The 15,362-nt window shown below is 45.0% G+C and overlaps 1 protein-coding gene across 1 annotated transcript in view; it reads right to left on the bottom strand.

Moving 5' to 3' along the window:
* Positions 1-334: 334 nt before the first annotated feature.
* KDM5B (lysine demethylase 5B) overlaps positions 335-15,362 on the bottom strand; it is a 180,275-nt gene continuing 165,247 nt past the window's right edge. Inside the window, exon 28 of the mRNA XM_077481154.1 lies at positions 335-1,204. Within this exon, the coding sequence (XP_077337280.1) occupies positions 1,067-1,204 (138 nt within the window). The 3' untranslated portion in view covers positions 335-1,066. The remainder of the gene's footprint in view (positions 1,205-15,362) is intronic.

The following is a 15,362-nucleotide window of genomic DNA, read 5'->3' as shown; positions in this document are numbered from 1 at the left end:
ATCAAATACCACCAAAATAAAGCTCTATTTGTGGGAAAAACAGGACATCAACTTTGTTTGGGAGCCACGTTGCACGACCGCGCAATTGTCAGTTAAAGCGACGCAGTGCCGAATCACAAAAAGTGCTCTGGTCAGAAAGGGCATAAATAATTCCGGGGCTGAAGTGGTTAAAAAATGGTCAAAAAAAAAAAGCAGTGGTCAGCAATGGCACCGACCCTTCCTTGTGTTATGAAGTTATCAATTGGCTGTAAATACCAGTAAAAGGATTTCAAGACCAGGTGAAATTTTTAGCACTTTAAATAACCAGCTTAATCTCTTAAATATGCAAAAAACATTTTGTTGTAACCAAGGATTTTATTCCACAATATAAACTGCAAAATTTAATACAAGCTACAAGAAAAGCCAAAACAAACAAGAAATAATAATTAACAGGATTTTAAGGAAACTTTCAGAGCTCAGTTTGCTATGTCTAACACGCTGGCTGCCCTAAGCACCTACTAATCCACCATTCTGTACAAAGGCCCACTTCATTGCAGTGGCCACTTAAATCAGAGCAACTGGTTCAGTATCTCAATTCAGATATTGTAATTAATGACAGGGATAAAAAAAAAAAAAAAAAGTTATTGCTCAGGAAACATGTCCTACATTAAAGACAAAAACAGAAACTAGGTGTCATTTAATGGAACTGAAACCTCAAAATCTTGGTACCTTACCACAAGTTAACATTTCATTCACACTCCTAGTGTACTGCACTGACCATGGATCCATACAGTGAGGTATGAAAGGGATGAAAGCTCATCTTTAAACAGCAAAACAATCTAGAACAATTCATTTTGCTGGAGAACCAGCACATCTGTAACGTGTAACAGTTGAAAAGTTAAGTAAAATATACAAAACAATTTGTATTTTCATTAAATCCCAATTGTCTTGAAGGAGTGAGAAATAGATTTTCAGGGTCTGAAAAGCACCATCAGGGGCCGGATTTGAAAAGAAAACCGGGCACATGTCTAGGAGGAAAAAATCCTGAAGTCCTGGGAGCAGTACAGTCAAATCTGAGTGGAGAACTTCATTTGTGTGCAGCGGCAATTGCATCAACGCAGTGGGCACACACGTAATCCTCCTTCTCAGCAGCTTCAGCAGAAAGACCAACACAGACTTGATGAAACCACCGATTACAGCTTCCATCACATTGCACCCAATGAACCTGCAAAACAAACAAACATTTTTGTCTGAAAAATAAAGTCATTTCTTGCAATCACTTTATTAAAACTGTACCGCATATGCTTTGGTTCACGATCGTATAGGTACCAGATACAGCAAAATGTCCTGAAAAGCAATCAGCATTTCTATTTTTATAGCAAAGTAGTAGAGGGAGTATGATCATAAACACAGAGGGTTGGGAACCTCTGTCCCTTCAATAGACCCCCAAAAATCATAAATTTCTTCCTAGGAACACAGGAAGTCTAAGGGCTCATTCACAGTAGGTGCATTATGGGAACACATGCAAAACAGGATTTTTAAAACGGCTTACCGGTAAAAAACCTTTTCTTTGAGGTATATTAGGGGACACCGAGCCATTGTACTTACTATGTGGGGTTATAGGGCCACTGATAGGTGATGGACACTGGCACGCTCCTATATAACCCCTCCCACTACTGGAAGTCCTCAGTTTTGTAGCCAAGCAAAAAGTGTATACCAAGAAGGGAGGGACCTGTGTCCCCTGATGTACATCAAAGAAAAGGATTTTACAGGTAAGCAGTTTTAAAAATCCTGTTTCTTTTCATACATCATGAGACACAGAGCCATAGTACTTACTATGTAGAATGTTCCATAGCAATGGCAACTAATGGGAGAGACACACAAAAGTAGGGCAAAAAGGAGTACAGAGGACTCACACTGCAGCCTGCAGTACACTGTGCCCAAAGGCAATATCCTCATGACCTTTAACATCGATTTGATAAAATCTAATAAACGTATGAACCGAAGACCAAGTTGCGGCCTTACAGATCTGAGCCATAGAGGCCTGATGATGCACCACCCAAGAGGCACTAATCGCAATGGCTGGAGTGTGCTTTAACATGAGAAGGAAGGATTTTCTTCTTTAAGCCGAAACTTGAACAATCACTTGACAAATACATTTGGAAAATAGATTTTGACGTTGCCTGTCCACATTTTGGACCCTCTGGCAGTATAAACAAAACATCTGTTTTGCAAACCTGAGCAGTCTTTAAATAGACTCTGATCGCTCCTACTACATCAAGGGAATGTAGTGCCTTCTCTTCCCTAGATTGAGGGTCTGGGGAGAAAGGAGGAAGCATAAGATCTTGGCTTAAGTGAAAACCTGTTACCACTTTTGGTAGGAATTCAGGATGAGTACGTAAAAACCACCTTATCCTTATGCATGATCAAATATGGCTCTTTACAAGACAAAGCCGCTAGTTCCGATACTCTTCTAGCAGAAGAAATGGCAACCAGAAAGATTATCTTTCTTGTCAAAAGAACCAAGGCAATTTCTCGTAAAGGCTCAAACGGCTGATTCTGCAAAGCTGATAAGACCAAATGTAAATCCCAAGGATTTAGAGGTGCCTTGATAGGGGGATTAATCCATGTTACCCCTTGAAGAAAGCTACGCACCAGACAGTAGGAAGCAAGAGGCCATTGAAAAATTACTGACAAGGCCAAGATCTGGCCCTTGATAGTACTCAAGGCCAGCTTCATTTCTAATTCCATTTGCAGGAAATCAAGTATCCTACCTATGACATATTTCCTGGGGTGCAAACCCCTGGATCCACACCAAGAAACATATGCCTTCCAGACTATAGTAAATGATTCTGGAGGCCAGCTTCCTGGCATTAATCAAGGTAGACACTACCGAAGGAGACAACCCATGATCCTTTAGAATGTAGGTCTCAATAGCCAAACTGTTAAATTTAGCGCCTGTAAGGTAGGATGGAATACCGGACCTTGTGCGAGAAGGTCTGACCATAATGGCAAGGGACTCCTATCGCCATCTTTATAATCTCGCAAACCCTGGGCCACCAAAATTACCTCCTTTCATTCCTGCTTGATCCTGCAGAGAAGACGTGGAAGTAGCAGAAATGGAGGAAATGCATAGATCAGTGAAAACTGATCCCATTGGAAGACTAATGCCTCTGTTCCGCATGCTAGCGGATCCCTCGTTCGACACAAAGTTGTCGACTTTGTTGTTGAATCTGGACGCGAACAGGTCCACGTCTAGAATACCCCATTTCTGACATATTGCTAAAAAGATGTCTGGGTGAAGAGACCATTCCCCCGGAAATAATTGCTGGCGACTCAAGTAGTCCACCTGCCAATCTCTATTCCTGGAATGAACATTGATAGGCAAGGAATGTTGTGTTCTGCCCAAGCTAGAACATGATTCACCTTTTTGGGCTGCACAACTTCTCGTGCCCCCCTGGTGATTGATGTAAGCCACAGCTGTGGCATTGGACTGAATCCTGACAGGACTATCCCGTAGTCTGACCGTCCAAAACTCTAGGACCAGACGTACTGCCCGAATCTCCAAAATGTTGATAGGCAAGGTCCTCTCTAACTTGGACCATCTCTCCTGGACAGAATCCTCTTCCAGGACTGCTCCCCAGCCTAGAAGGCTGGCATCTGTTGTCATCACTTTCCAGGAAACTAGTAGAAAAGATTTTCCCTTTTGGAGGTTGCTTGATATTAACTACCAATTTAGGCTCTGACGTACGTCGGGAGCCAAGCTTATTGGAAAATCCTGAATATTTTTGTTCCAGACCGACAGGATGGTGCTTTGCAGCAGTCTTGAGTGAAACTGCGTGTAAGGGATGGCCTTGATGGAGGCCACCATTTTGCCCAACAATCCCATGCACAGCTGAATGGAAGGATTTTACTTTGCTTTGATAAGTTGAATTGGTCCTATAATGGAACAGATTCTTGTCTAGGGTAAGAATATCTTCTTCTGTATGGTATCTATGACCAGCCCCCAAGTACTGCAATCTCCTTTAGGGAGGATTTTTCTAGGTAGAGTATACAACCTAGAGATTCCAGGTAGTTTACAGCTGTGACCAGACTCTGGTTTAGACCTGAGACTGAATGATCTATTAAAAGTAGATAGTCTAAATAGGCTAGGACCGCTATGCCTTGAGCCCTTAATCTGGCTAAGGGAGGTGCCGGAATCTTTGAGAACAGCCGTGTTGCTGTGGCTAGACCGAATGGCAGGGCCACAAACTGAAAATTATGATTTCCTATTTTGAAGCGCAGACATTTCTGGTGAGCGGGAAATATTGGCACGTGGAGATATGCATCGATTGAAGCCACAAACTCCCCTCCTAGCAGCATGGAAACAACCAAATCAGATTGACGCCATGCAAAAGGATTGGATGTTTAAGTGCCGATTCAGATCTTTGAGATCTAGAATGCGTCTTAACTCTCCGTTTGGTTTTGGAACCATGAAAAGATTTGAACAAAAAAAAAAAAAAAAAAACTGTGCCCTGTTCCAGTAAGGGAACCTCCAATAGCAGCAACTGGGATAATAGATGATCCAGAGCTAGAAAGAGACTTCTTTTTCTCTGGATCCTTGGGAACATTTGACCTTAGAAAACGAGGAGATGGAAACTCTCTGAACTCTAGTTTGTAACCTAGAGAAACTGCAGAAGCCACCCATCTGTCTTGTCATTGTTCCTGCCAGATCTTTGAGAATTGCAGTAGCCTTCCCCCCACCCGAGAAAGCGGGGTTGCCCTTTCAGAAGGAGGCTTTAGCATTCTGCTTTGTGGGTTTTCTTCCCCAAGATCTCTTCTGACCCTGGCGATGCCCTTGGTGTCTTCCCCTTAAAACGGTTGAGGCAGTCGAGACTGCCTAGAGGTCCCTGGCCCCTAGGCAGTCTAGACTTCCCCTGGCACAGGTGAGGCAGCACGCTTAAAAGGAGAAATGTTTGAACTTCTTCTTTACTGGTAAGAGAGAGCTTTTCCCATTAGAGATCCTTTGGATGTATTTATCCAGATAGTCCCCAAATAGGCGTTCACCGTAAAAGGGGAAACTGGCTAAGAGCTTTTTACACGGTGCTTCGGCTGACCATTTTTTCAGCCGAAGAACTCTGCGAGAATGCACTAGTCCAAGCATAAGCCATGAGGCTTGAATGATAGAATCTTTCATAGCATCTACTGTGAAACAGTGCATCTGATACACCAGCCCATTGCTGGGCCTGCTGATCAGGCAAAATTTTAAGTATCTCCACAAACTGTTCCTTAATGGACTGAGATACACCAATTGCCGCATGAACCGGCTGCGCTACTGAACTTGCTAAAGACATATTGCTTTTAGGAAAAAGTTCCCACTTTTTATCTGCTGGATCCTTTAACATTAGCGCATTATCCACCCGACATGTGAGACTCTTATTCACTGAGGTGACTGCAGCATCAATTGCTGGAACTCCCCCCACCCCCCCCATTTCTTATAGAAATCCTCTTCCACAGGATAAAGTGTGGAGGAAAATATTGTTTATCCGGATGTTCCCATTCAGAATACATACATTTTTTCTTTTTTTAGCTATGCATGAATAGGAAAAGCATCCCCAGATGGGGGAGGTTTTAATGACCAAAACCAGGCAGCAAAAAAACAATTTAGTAAGAGTGTACACGCAACCTGTCTTGTGATGCTACTCCTCCTAGGTTAGGATCCTTGGAAGAGGATATATAAGTATCTTCCAAATCATTGGGAAGATCTACCTGATCCTCAGCCCCCTGCACCTCAATAAGAGGGTCCTAAGCACTAAATGGGGATCTGCTACATTTAGCCCCACTATGGAGAGATATCATAGCATCAATCTTCTTTTCCAAATTACAAATGGTTGAAGAAAAAAAACTGTTGTGTGATATACACAGGGACTGAAGTGTCTAGTGCAGCTGCAACAACAGTCTCCCCTGAGAGCTCAATCTGATCAGCTGCATCACTCTCAGAGGAAAATTACATTCTTTTGGAAATGGACTTAATTTTTTGGGAAACCATTGACCCCTTTGGATGAGTTCCTGGTCCCTTTTCCATTCATAATCTGAAGCACAAAAGCCGAGGCACTACCAAAAAAGAATGTACACTGCTAGATTATAGTTCAGCACTATAAGCTGCTATTAATACCTAGCCTGGTAAAGTAATAAGGTGTCAAAGGAAGAAATGCCTGTGTCACAAACCTGAAGTAATTACAATGTACAAAAATACCCTGCTCAACCCAAAATCAAAAAAATTTGCAGCTAGCACAACAGATAAATTGTTAACAAGTGAAAAGTGCATACAGTGCAGCGCTAATATTATAACAAAATTATAAATGAATATAAGTGAAAATATAAATCGACAAAACAACATGAACTCCAAATCGGACTTATTTGATAAATGCAAAAGGTGTAATGCACTTCAACACCAACTTGTGTATAATACAGTATGGATATAGAATAAAAAAATGGTGTAAGAATTAGTGTAAAAAAATGTGGTGATAAAGTCCCCAGTGATAGTCAAAACCATGAAAGTCTTCAAATGCACCAAAACACCAAACTGTAAACTTGCGACCACCAGCATGACAGCACCAGCACCGATAGGGAAAGAGGCTTACCGGAAAATGAATCAAAGAGAACATACGTTCTATGAGTCACTCAGGCATTGAGATGTCCGACAACTGGGCTGCAACCTATGGAAGTCTCGTCCCAAAATTTGTGGATACTGCTTCTCCATACACAGGTAATTGATATCAACTTGCACTCAGTAGGTAGGAGGAATAGAAAGAGGACCCACACAGCATAATTCCATATATATGCATAAAAATGTATTAAAAAGTAGTACACTTACATTTAAGTGGTAACTTCAAAGTGCTTATAAAAACAATGGCATCCGATGTGGGAGACCCCCAGTTCTGCCGCTGAGCTCCTTGTCCCTCCCTGACGATTGACATATGCCACCATGGTGGCACTGTCCAACTGGATCCTGACTGGACGTCCCTGCAGCCATGTGGAGAGGCACCGCCTGATCGACCCTAGTTCCAGCACATTGATCGCAAGCGGGATTCTTCCTGTGTCCAGCGACCCTGGGCCGACTGGATGCATAAAATCCCCCCCCCCCCAGCTGGTCAGGCTGGCGTCTGTCATGATCACCGTCCAACGAAGAGGAAGGAAAGATTTCCGAGACCAAAAGACCGGGGACCTCAGCCAGAGAAGAGAGGCCCTGACTAGCTGGCTCACCCGGATTTGACAATCCAGAGATGTCTGAGACTTCTCCCATTTGGACAGGATCTCTTTCTGCAAGACCCGAGTGTGGAATTGAGCATACGGTACCGTCTCGAAAGTGGCTACCATAAGGCCCAAAATACGCATGCAAAAACGGAGAGACGACCACCTGCGGGACATCAGTAGCCGCACCATGGATTGGAGATTCTGTAGCTTGCTTGAAGGAAGATAGACTCTAACCTTTGAGGCATGAATCAACCCCAAGTACTCCAGGCACTGGTTCGGCAGCAACACCGACTTTTGAAGATTCAACACCCAGCCAAACTCCTGAAGTCTGCATGGTGATCGCCACATTCTCCCTCAGTTCAGAGGCAGAGGCTGCTCTCAGAAGGAGATCGTCCAGGTAACCCACGATTGCGATCCCTCGTTGTCTCAGCAAAGCCAGAATTGGAGCCAGCACCTTGGTGAAGACCCTTGGCCCCGACATCAAGCCAAAGGGAAGAGCTACAAATTGTTGGTGCTCGTCCCCGACCGCAAATCACAGGAACCTCTGATGTCTGATGCATATGGGGACATGCAAGTATGCGTAATTGATGTCCAAAGACACGAGGAATTCACCCTGATGAAATGCAGCAACCACGGACCAAACGATTCCCATCCTGAACCTCTGAACCTTCACAAAACAATTGAGGGCCCTGAGGTCCAGGACCGGACAGACCCCCTTCCTTCTTCGGGATTACAAATAGATTGGCGTAGAATCCCTGAAACCTTTCTGACGTCGGTACAGGCACTATCACCCCACACAGTAGTAAGTTCTGTACTGCCCCAAACATGGCATCTCGACAAGCCAGAAGGAGATGAGGGTTGGAGGGAAAAAACCTGTCTGGCGGACAAGAAAAATTATCTTGTAGCCTGACAAAATCGTCTCACAGACCAACTGCTAGGAAAGAAAAGAAGTCCACCCGTCTGCACACTCCCAAAGGCGACCACACCACCCGAGAGTCGGGCGGGGGCGAACCTTCATGCCGCTTTCACCCTGAAAACAAATGATTCTAGGACCACCGACAGACATGGGCACCGAAGGGCAGGGAAACCGGTTGCTGTCACAGGGGCGTTTGGGTGAAGAAGCGCTAGCATCTGATGCCATATCTGACCCACTCACACCAGTTACCCGGGACCTAAGGCAAGAGACAAAAATGCCTACCCTCCTAGCTGCCACAGACTGAGGGGTTGCTCGCAGGACTTACCACCCTGACCAAGGCGTTGTGCTGTGTTGCTGTCTGTTCTCCCTTCTGCCGGTGTCCAAACCACTAGGTGTTCTGTGTCAGTTTTGCAATGTTCCTGGCTTAAAGAGCCGCCCAGCGCTAGAGAACTTACAGAAACCATCCCCCGTGGCTACAAGAAAATGGCAGCGGTTCCCCCAGGATGGCAGCAAACAAAAGGTAAAAATTAAGGTAAACAACAATGCGAACGAAGGCAACAAACGAAGGAAAAACAAGGTGAACAAACGGGGTTAACAAAACGAACGGACGACAGCACAACCCCCTGCCTGTCCAAGAGACCACCAGCCAGGTAAGTACCACACCCCCTATGCCCAGCCATGCAGTGCCCCTTTGGATGGGAAGGAGGGAAAGAGGCAGGGAGAGATAGACCCCCTAATTAACCCCTCAGAGTGCCCAGCTGCTCCATCCTACCTAAACAGGTGGAACCATACTTACCCCTCCTGCAGGGACAACTGGGCGCACTCCACGAACAGACTCATCTCCCGCATAGTACGGAGTGGCTGTCGGCCATGGCAACACTGACTCGGACATCAGTAACCTGGTCATATGTGTGCCCTGGAACATATAGCTCACCGGCCACCCCAAGTTCTGCACGCGCTTGATGGCCAGGCTGGGGAGACTATCAGGATCTAGATTATCCAGCCTGTCACCCAGCCCGGCTGTAGATCACAGGAAGAAAAAAATCAAAAGCAGCAAAAAAATGTCAAAGACCACTGGTCCCACAGGGAGCCAGGTCCTTCTAGACTAGGCAGAAAAAAAACTGAGCTGATGGGTGCAGAGTGGGGGGGGGTTATAGCTAGTAGGACCGCACCCTGGGTGGTACTGTGCTTTTTTTTTGTTGTGTTCTGCCTAGTCCTCTCCTAAAGGTGGCAGTATAACCCTAAGGTCAAGATTAAAGTGCCATGTCTGTCAATGAACAAAAAAAAAATTAACTACTCAAAATCGCTCACATTGAACGTCTCCTTACCAAATAATCTAGTGCGGTTGTGCCAGTCAAATTTTGCCTTTAAATGAAAAGAACTTATCTCAGCTGAAACACCTACAAGATTTACAAAAACGGGATGTCCCTACCCCATGTTGGTTTGGAAGGGCTTCTGCTCTGAAAATTACAGTTCTCCCCGCATATTACATAAAATGCCAACTGTACCAATACGCCTGCCGCCAACTTTCTTTGCAGCCTGCAAGAAAATTTATAGATCTTTTTTTGGGGATCCAAATCGGCAAAGGTTGGATGGACGAAACTAGTTTCACCCAAATCTAAAGGAGGAATTGGCCTCCCTGATATACTATGTCACTACATATGATTAGGGTCATAGACTGGAGGATTCATGCTAGTTACAAAGACTGGGTAGATCTTGAACGACTGATATCGAGTTATGATCGTCGTTTACTCGCTTGGTTCTCCAAGAAACCCACAAGTACTCATCTCTACTCACTCCCCCTTATTGGGGCAACGCACCATGAACACAATAGGGTCTGTAAAGCACATGCGCTCTCAAACAGAGTGCTCGATTACCCCTATAAGGAGGAAACCCTGACTTTCCCCAAGGGATAGCCAAAACTTACCTAACACAAGAATGGCCATATGCAGAGATCATTGCAAAACATTTCTTTCATATGGGCAAGTTTGTGCGACTGCACGATCTAGCAGCATTGTCCAACACCAAATCCTTTCCCTTTTGGCCCTACATCCAATTGAAACATTTTCTAGATGACCCAGGGAGAAGGGAAGGCTTTACAAAAACACACACTGTTTGAATCCCTATGCTCAAGTTCAGCTCCCCAGAATCATGTGATCTCAGCACTCTATGCCTCCAAGTTTGGAGAGACTTACTCCCTACTGCACTTGGTCCATGCATTCTGGAGATCCGTGTTGGACAGGGAGTTAGAGAATACTGTCTGGGATCGCATTCAGCTACTCATGCACAAGGGGTCTCTAAATGTAAACACACAGAAAAATGGAAATAAAATTCAAACGAGATGGTACAAAACCCCAGAACTGCTTCATAGGATATTTCCAACAGTATCAGACCAATGTTGGAGGAAATGTGAAAAAGAAACAGGCACCTTCCTCCATTTATAGTGGACATGCACATTGTTATCCAGCCATACTGAAAGAAAGTACATGAGGTGACAACTACCATTTCTTCATTGCCTTTTGGAATTTATGTCAGTGCAATATTTCCTTATTGAAGGACAAAAGCGTCCCTTTTGGCGAGAGTTGGGTGGGGGAAACCTTCAAGCGGTAACATTTTTGCTCACAGACTTGTTTGGCTTGTAAAACCAGGGACGCTTTTGTCCTTCAGCAGGCGCCTTGTCGGACTGGGAACGCTTACCAGCCGACCCGGGCAGGGCGAAAAATCAGTTTTTTGAGCAGAAAAGGAAGGTGTGGCTCCTTACTCTTCCTGGACTGTGGGAGTTATGCACTCTCCCCACCAGTAACATTCTTAATAATGTCATCCAGTGAAGCTCCAAAAAGCCTCTCATCTTGTAAGGGCAAATCCGCCAGTGCTTATTTAGATGCCTGGCCCGCAGACTAACATTTCAGTCAAAGCAGGTGCTGTAGCACCACTGCTGATATGGATGCCCTGGAGAGCAGAGGGACCGAATCCAGGGCCACATCACAGACATATTTAAGGCCATGCACCAACAGGTCTGCAAGCTCTACGAATACCGGGGGAGACTTGCTTTTCCAATTCATGCTGCAACAACTTTGCCCATTCAGTAAGCGTCTGCGACACCAAGGCCTTGGTCATCACTTGTTGTAACACTGACCCCACTACCGTAAACATGGACCGGGCCACTGCCTCAGCCCTCCTGTCATCAGTGCCCTTGAAGGCAGTAGTCCCTTCTACTGGAATTGTGGATACTTTATTTAACCTGGATACCGTGGGGTCAACGACTGGAGGAGACATCCATTTTTTCAAGAGGCTCTCCTCAAAGGGGTAAGGCACCGCCATTCTTTTTGCACCTCACAGTGAAGAAAAAAAAAAAAAGGGGGGCAAAAAAAAAGTAAAAAACTGACCCTAAAAGACAGCACAGACCCCCGCCAAAGCCCGGAGCCCCCCCCCCCCCCCCAGCCTAGGTACATACACCGCACCTCATGCCCAGTCACACAGCGGTCCCAGCAGGGGAGGAGAGAATGAGGGATAAGGAGAGAGGAAAGGGAGAGTGAGAGACCCCCTAGTCAACCTCCCAGGGAATGCCCAGCTGCTCTATCCTGCCGAGGCACAGAGAGCTGTACTTACCCTTCCTATCAGGATTGCTGGATGTATTCAACCACAGACCCATCACCCGAGCAGTACGGGGTGGCTGTTGGCCACGGCACACTGACACAGACAGCAGTAGGCTGGTCAAATGTGTGCCCCAGAGCATATATCTCACCGGCCGCCCCTGGAGCATGTCGTGGCTGACCCAGTGTGTAGCTTGATGGCCAGGCTGGGGAGACTACAAGGATCTATATTATGCAGCCTGCCACCCAGCCAGCTGTTGATTGTAGATCACAGGATTAAAAAATTGTAGAAAAAAAAAAAAATGGAAAAATCCCAGGACCAATGGTCCCCTCAGGGAGCCAGGTACTTCTCCTACACTAGGCAGAAAAAAAAACTGAGCTGCAAGAAGCAGGGTGAGGGGTTATAGCTAGAGGGACTGCCCCCTGGGTGATGCTGTGCAGTCTTGATGTTTTTACATGTGTTACATGTTCTGCCTAGTCCTCTCCTGAAGGTGACATGATAACCCTACGGTCAAGAATTAAAGGAGCTGTGTCCGTCAATGAACGAAACAGAAAACGCGATTTTTGTTCACAGTACTACCCACTGACTCCTGGGAAAGGAGGACTCACATTTCCCAGAAGCATAGGCGAATGAGGAAGTGACAAAGAGCTCCATGGACCAGGAAGTGGCAGATTAGGAACCACTACATAACAGGGTGTTTCTGGTAAGTAAAAATAAAAATAAAAAATCCTCCTAAATGTTTAATACTTTTAAAAGTCTGAATATGCCAAAAATAATTTCAGGGTGGAACTCTGCTTTAAGTATCAAATAAAACCATAATAGGACTGCTTAGTTTATGGTGATTACTTATGATGTTTGCAAAGTTATTTTTTGAAAGGGCATTTAAGCCAAAGTAAAAATTGTAATACGGTAGCTCACAACAGTGAGTACACCCCTCACATTTTTGTAATTATTTTACTATATCTTTTCATGTGACAACACTGAAGAAATGACTGTGGTCTGATGAGACCAATATAAACTTATTTGGTTCAGATGGTGTCAAGCATGTGTGGCAGCAACCAGGTGAGGAGTACAAAGACAAGTGTGTCTTGCCTACAGTCAAGCATGGTGGTGGGAATGTCTTGGTCTGGGGCTGCATGAGTGTTGCCTGCACTAGGAAACTACAGTTCATTGAGGAAACCATGTATGCCATGACATACTGATGCCAAGCATGATCCCCCTCCCTTCAGAGCCTGGGCCGCAGGACAGTATTCCAACATAACAACCCCAAACACACCTTCAAGACGACCACTGCCTGGCTAAAGAAGCTGAGGGTAAAGGTGATGGACTGGCCAAGCATGTCTTCAGACCTAAACTCTATGGAGCATCCTCAAACAAAAGGTGGACCTGTGAAGCTCTGGTGAACTCCATGCCCAAGAGGGCTAAATGCTGGAAAACAATGGTGGCCACACAAAATATTAACACTTTGGGCCCAATTTGGAAATTTTCACTTGGGGTGTACTCACTTTTGTTGCCAACGGTTTAGACATTGGCTTTGTGTTGAGCTATTTTGAGAGTACAGCAAATGTACACAATTTTTATTATACAAGCTGTACACTCACTACTTTACATAGTTGTAAAGTGTAATTTCTTCAGTGTTGTCATATGAAAAGATATAATAAAATATTTACAAAAACATGAGGGGTGTACTCACTTTTGTGAGATACTGTATATTGGGGTTTAGCAGTCTTTAGATATAGTGACTCTATTTTCATTTTTCAGGCTAGAAATATTGTCAGCAAGTACAGAATATACCAGTTGATCTTGCCAGAAACAGAGTCATATAGTTACAGTGGGGCAAAAAAGTATTTAGTCAGCCACCAATTGTGCAAGTGCTCCCACTTAAAAAGATGAGAGAAAGGCCTGCAATTGTCATAGGTATACCTAAAATAAGACAAAATGTGGAAACAAATCCAATCACACTGTCTGATTTTTGAAAGAATTTGCAAATTATGGTGGAAAATAAGTATTTGGTCACCTACAAACGAGCAAGATTTCTGGCTCTCACCAAACAGCAAGACCAAAGAGCTGTCGAAGGACACCAGAAACAAAATTGTAGGCCTGCACCAGGCTGGGAAGACTGAATGTGCAATAGGCAAGCAGCTTGGTGTGAAGAAATCAACTGTGGGAGCAATAATTAGAAAATGGAAGACATACAAGACCACTGATAATCTCCCTCGATCTGGGGCTCAATGCAAGATCTCACCCCATGGGGTCAAAATGATCACAAGAATGGTGAGCAAAAATCTCAGAACCACACAGGGGGGGACCAATGTAAGAAAAGCTACCATCAGTAACACTACGCCGCCAGGGACTCAGATCCTGCAGTGCTAGGCATGTCCCTCTGCTTAAGCCAGTACATGTCCGGGCCTGTCTGAGGTTTGCTAGAAAGCATTTGGATGATTCAGAAGAGGATTGGGAGAATGTCATATGGTCAGATGAAACCAAAGTAGAACTGTTTGGTAGAAACACAACTTGTCGTGTTTGTAGGAGAGAGAATGCTGAGCTGCAACCAAAGAACACCATACCTATGGTGAAGCATGTGGGTGGCAACATCATGCTTTGGGGCTGTTTCTCTGGGAAAAGGACAACTGATCCATGTACATGAAAGAATGAATGGGGCCATGTATCGTGAGATTTTGAGTGCAAACCTCCTCCCATCAGCAAGCATTGAAGATGAAACATGGCTGGGTATTTAAAGAGGGATTCCACAAAAAAAAAAAATATTAAAAGCCAGCAGCTATAAATACTACAGCTGCTGACTTTTAATAAATGGACACTCACCTGTCCCGGGTTCCAGCGATGCCGGCAGCCGAGGCCGATCGATCGCTCAGCTCTCGGCTGCTGCAGTCACCATTCTAGGTGAGGGAATCAGGAAGTGAAGCGAATCGGCTTCACTTCCCGGTTCCCTACTGCGCATGCGCGAGCCGCGCAATAGGAAATCTCAGCGCTGTCACTGGGACCCGTGTGTGTCCCAGCAGACAGCGCGGCAGGGCAGGAAATGGCGTAGACTCCCACAGGAGTCTATGCCCGGAAGTGGGTGAAAATACCTGTCTTTGACAGGTATCTCCACCCCCCTCCCCCCTGAAAGGTGTCAATTGTGACACCGGAGGGGGGGGAGGGATGCGATCAGCGGAGGTTCCACTTTAGGGTGGAATCCCGCTTTAAGCATGACAATGATCCCAAACGCACTGCAATAAAGGAGTGGCTTCCTAAGAGGGAGGGAGTTGAAAGTCCGTATTGGCCAGAGACAGCCCCAAAACATCCCTGCTCTAGAGGATGTCTGCATGGAGGAATGGGCCAACATACCAGCAACAGTGTGTGACAACCTTGTGAAGACTTGCAGAAAACGTTTGACCTCTGTCATTGCCAACAAAGGATATATAAAGTATTGAGATGAACTTTTGATATTGACCAAATACTTATTTTCCACCATAATTTGCAAATAAATTCTTTCAAAAATCAGACAATGTGATTGTCTGGATTTGTTTGCACATTTTGTCTCTCATAGTTGAGGTATACCTATGACGACAATTACAGGCCTCTCATCTTTTTAAGTGGGAGAACTTGCATAATTTGTGGCCGACTAAATACTTTT

Source organism: Lithobates pipiens, unplaced genomic scaffold (assembly GCF_037356315.1).
Source record: "Lithobates pipiens isolate NorthernLeopardFrog02 unplaced genomic scaffold, aLitPip1_a1.2 Scaffold_16, whole genome shotgun sequence".
NCBI classification, from domain to species: Eukaryota; Metazoa; Chordata; class Amphibia; order Anura; family Ranidae; genus Lithobates; species Lithobates pipiens.
This window is presented reverse-complemented; position numbering and strand designations above follow the sequence as displayed.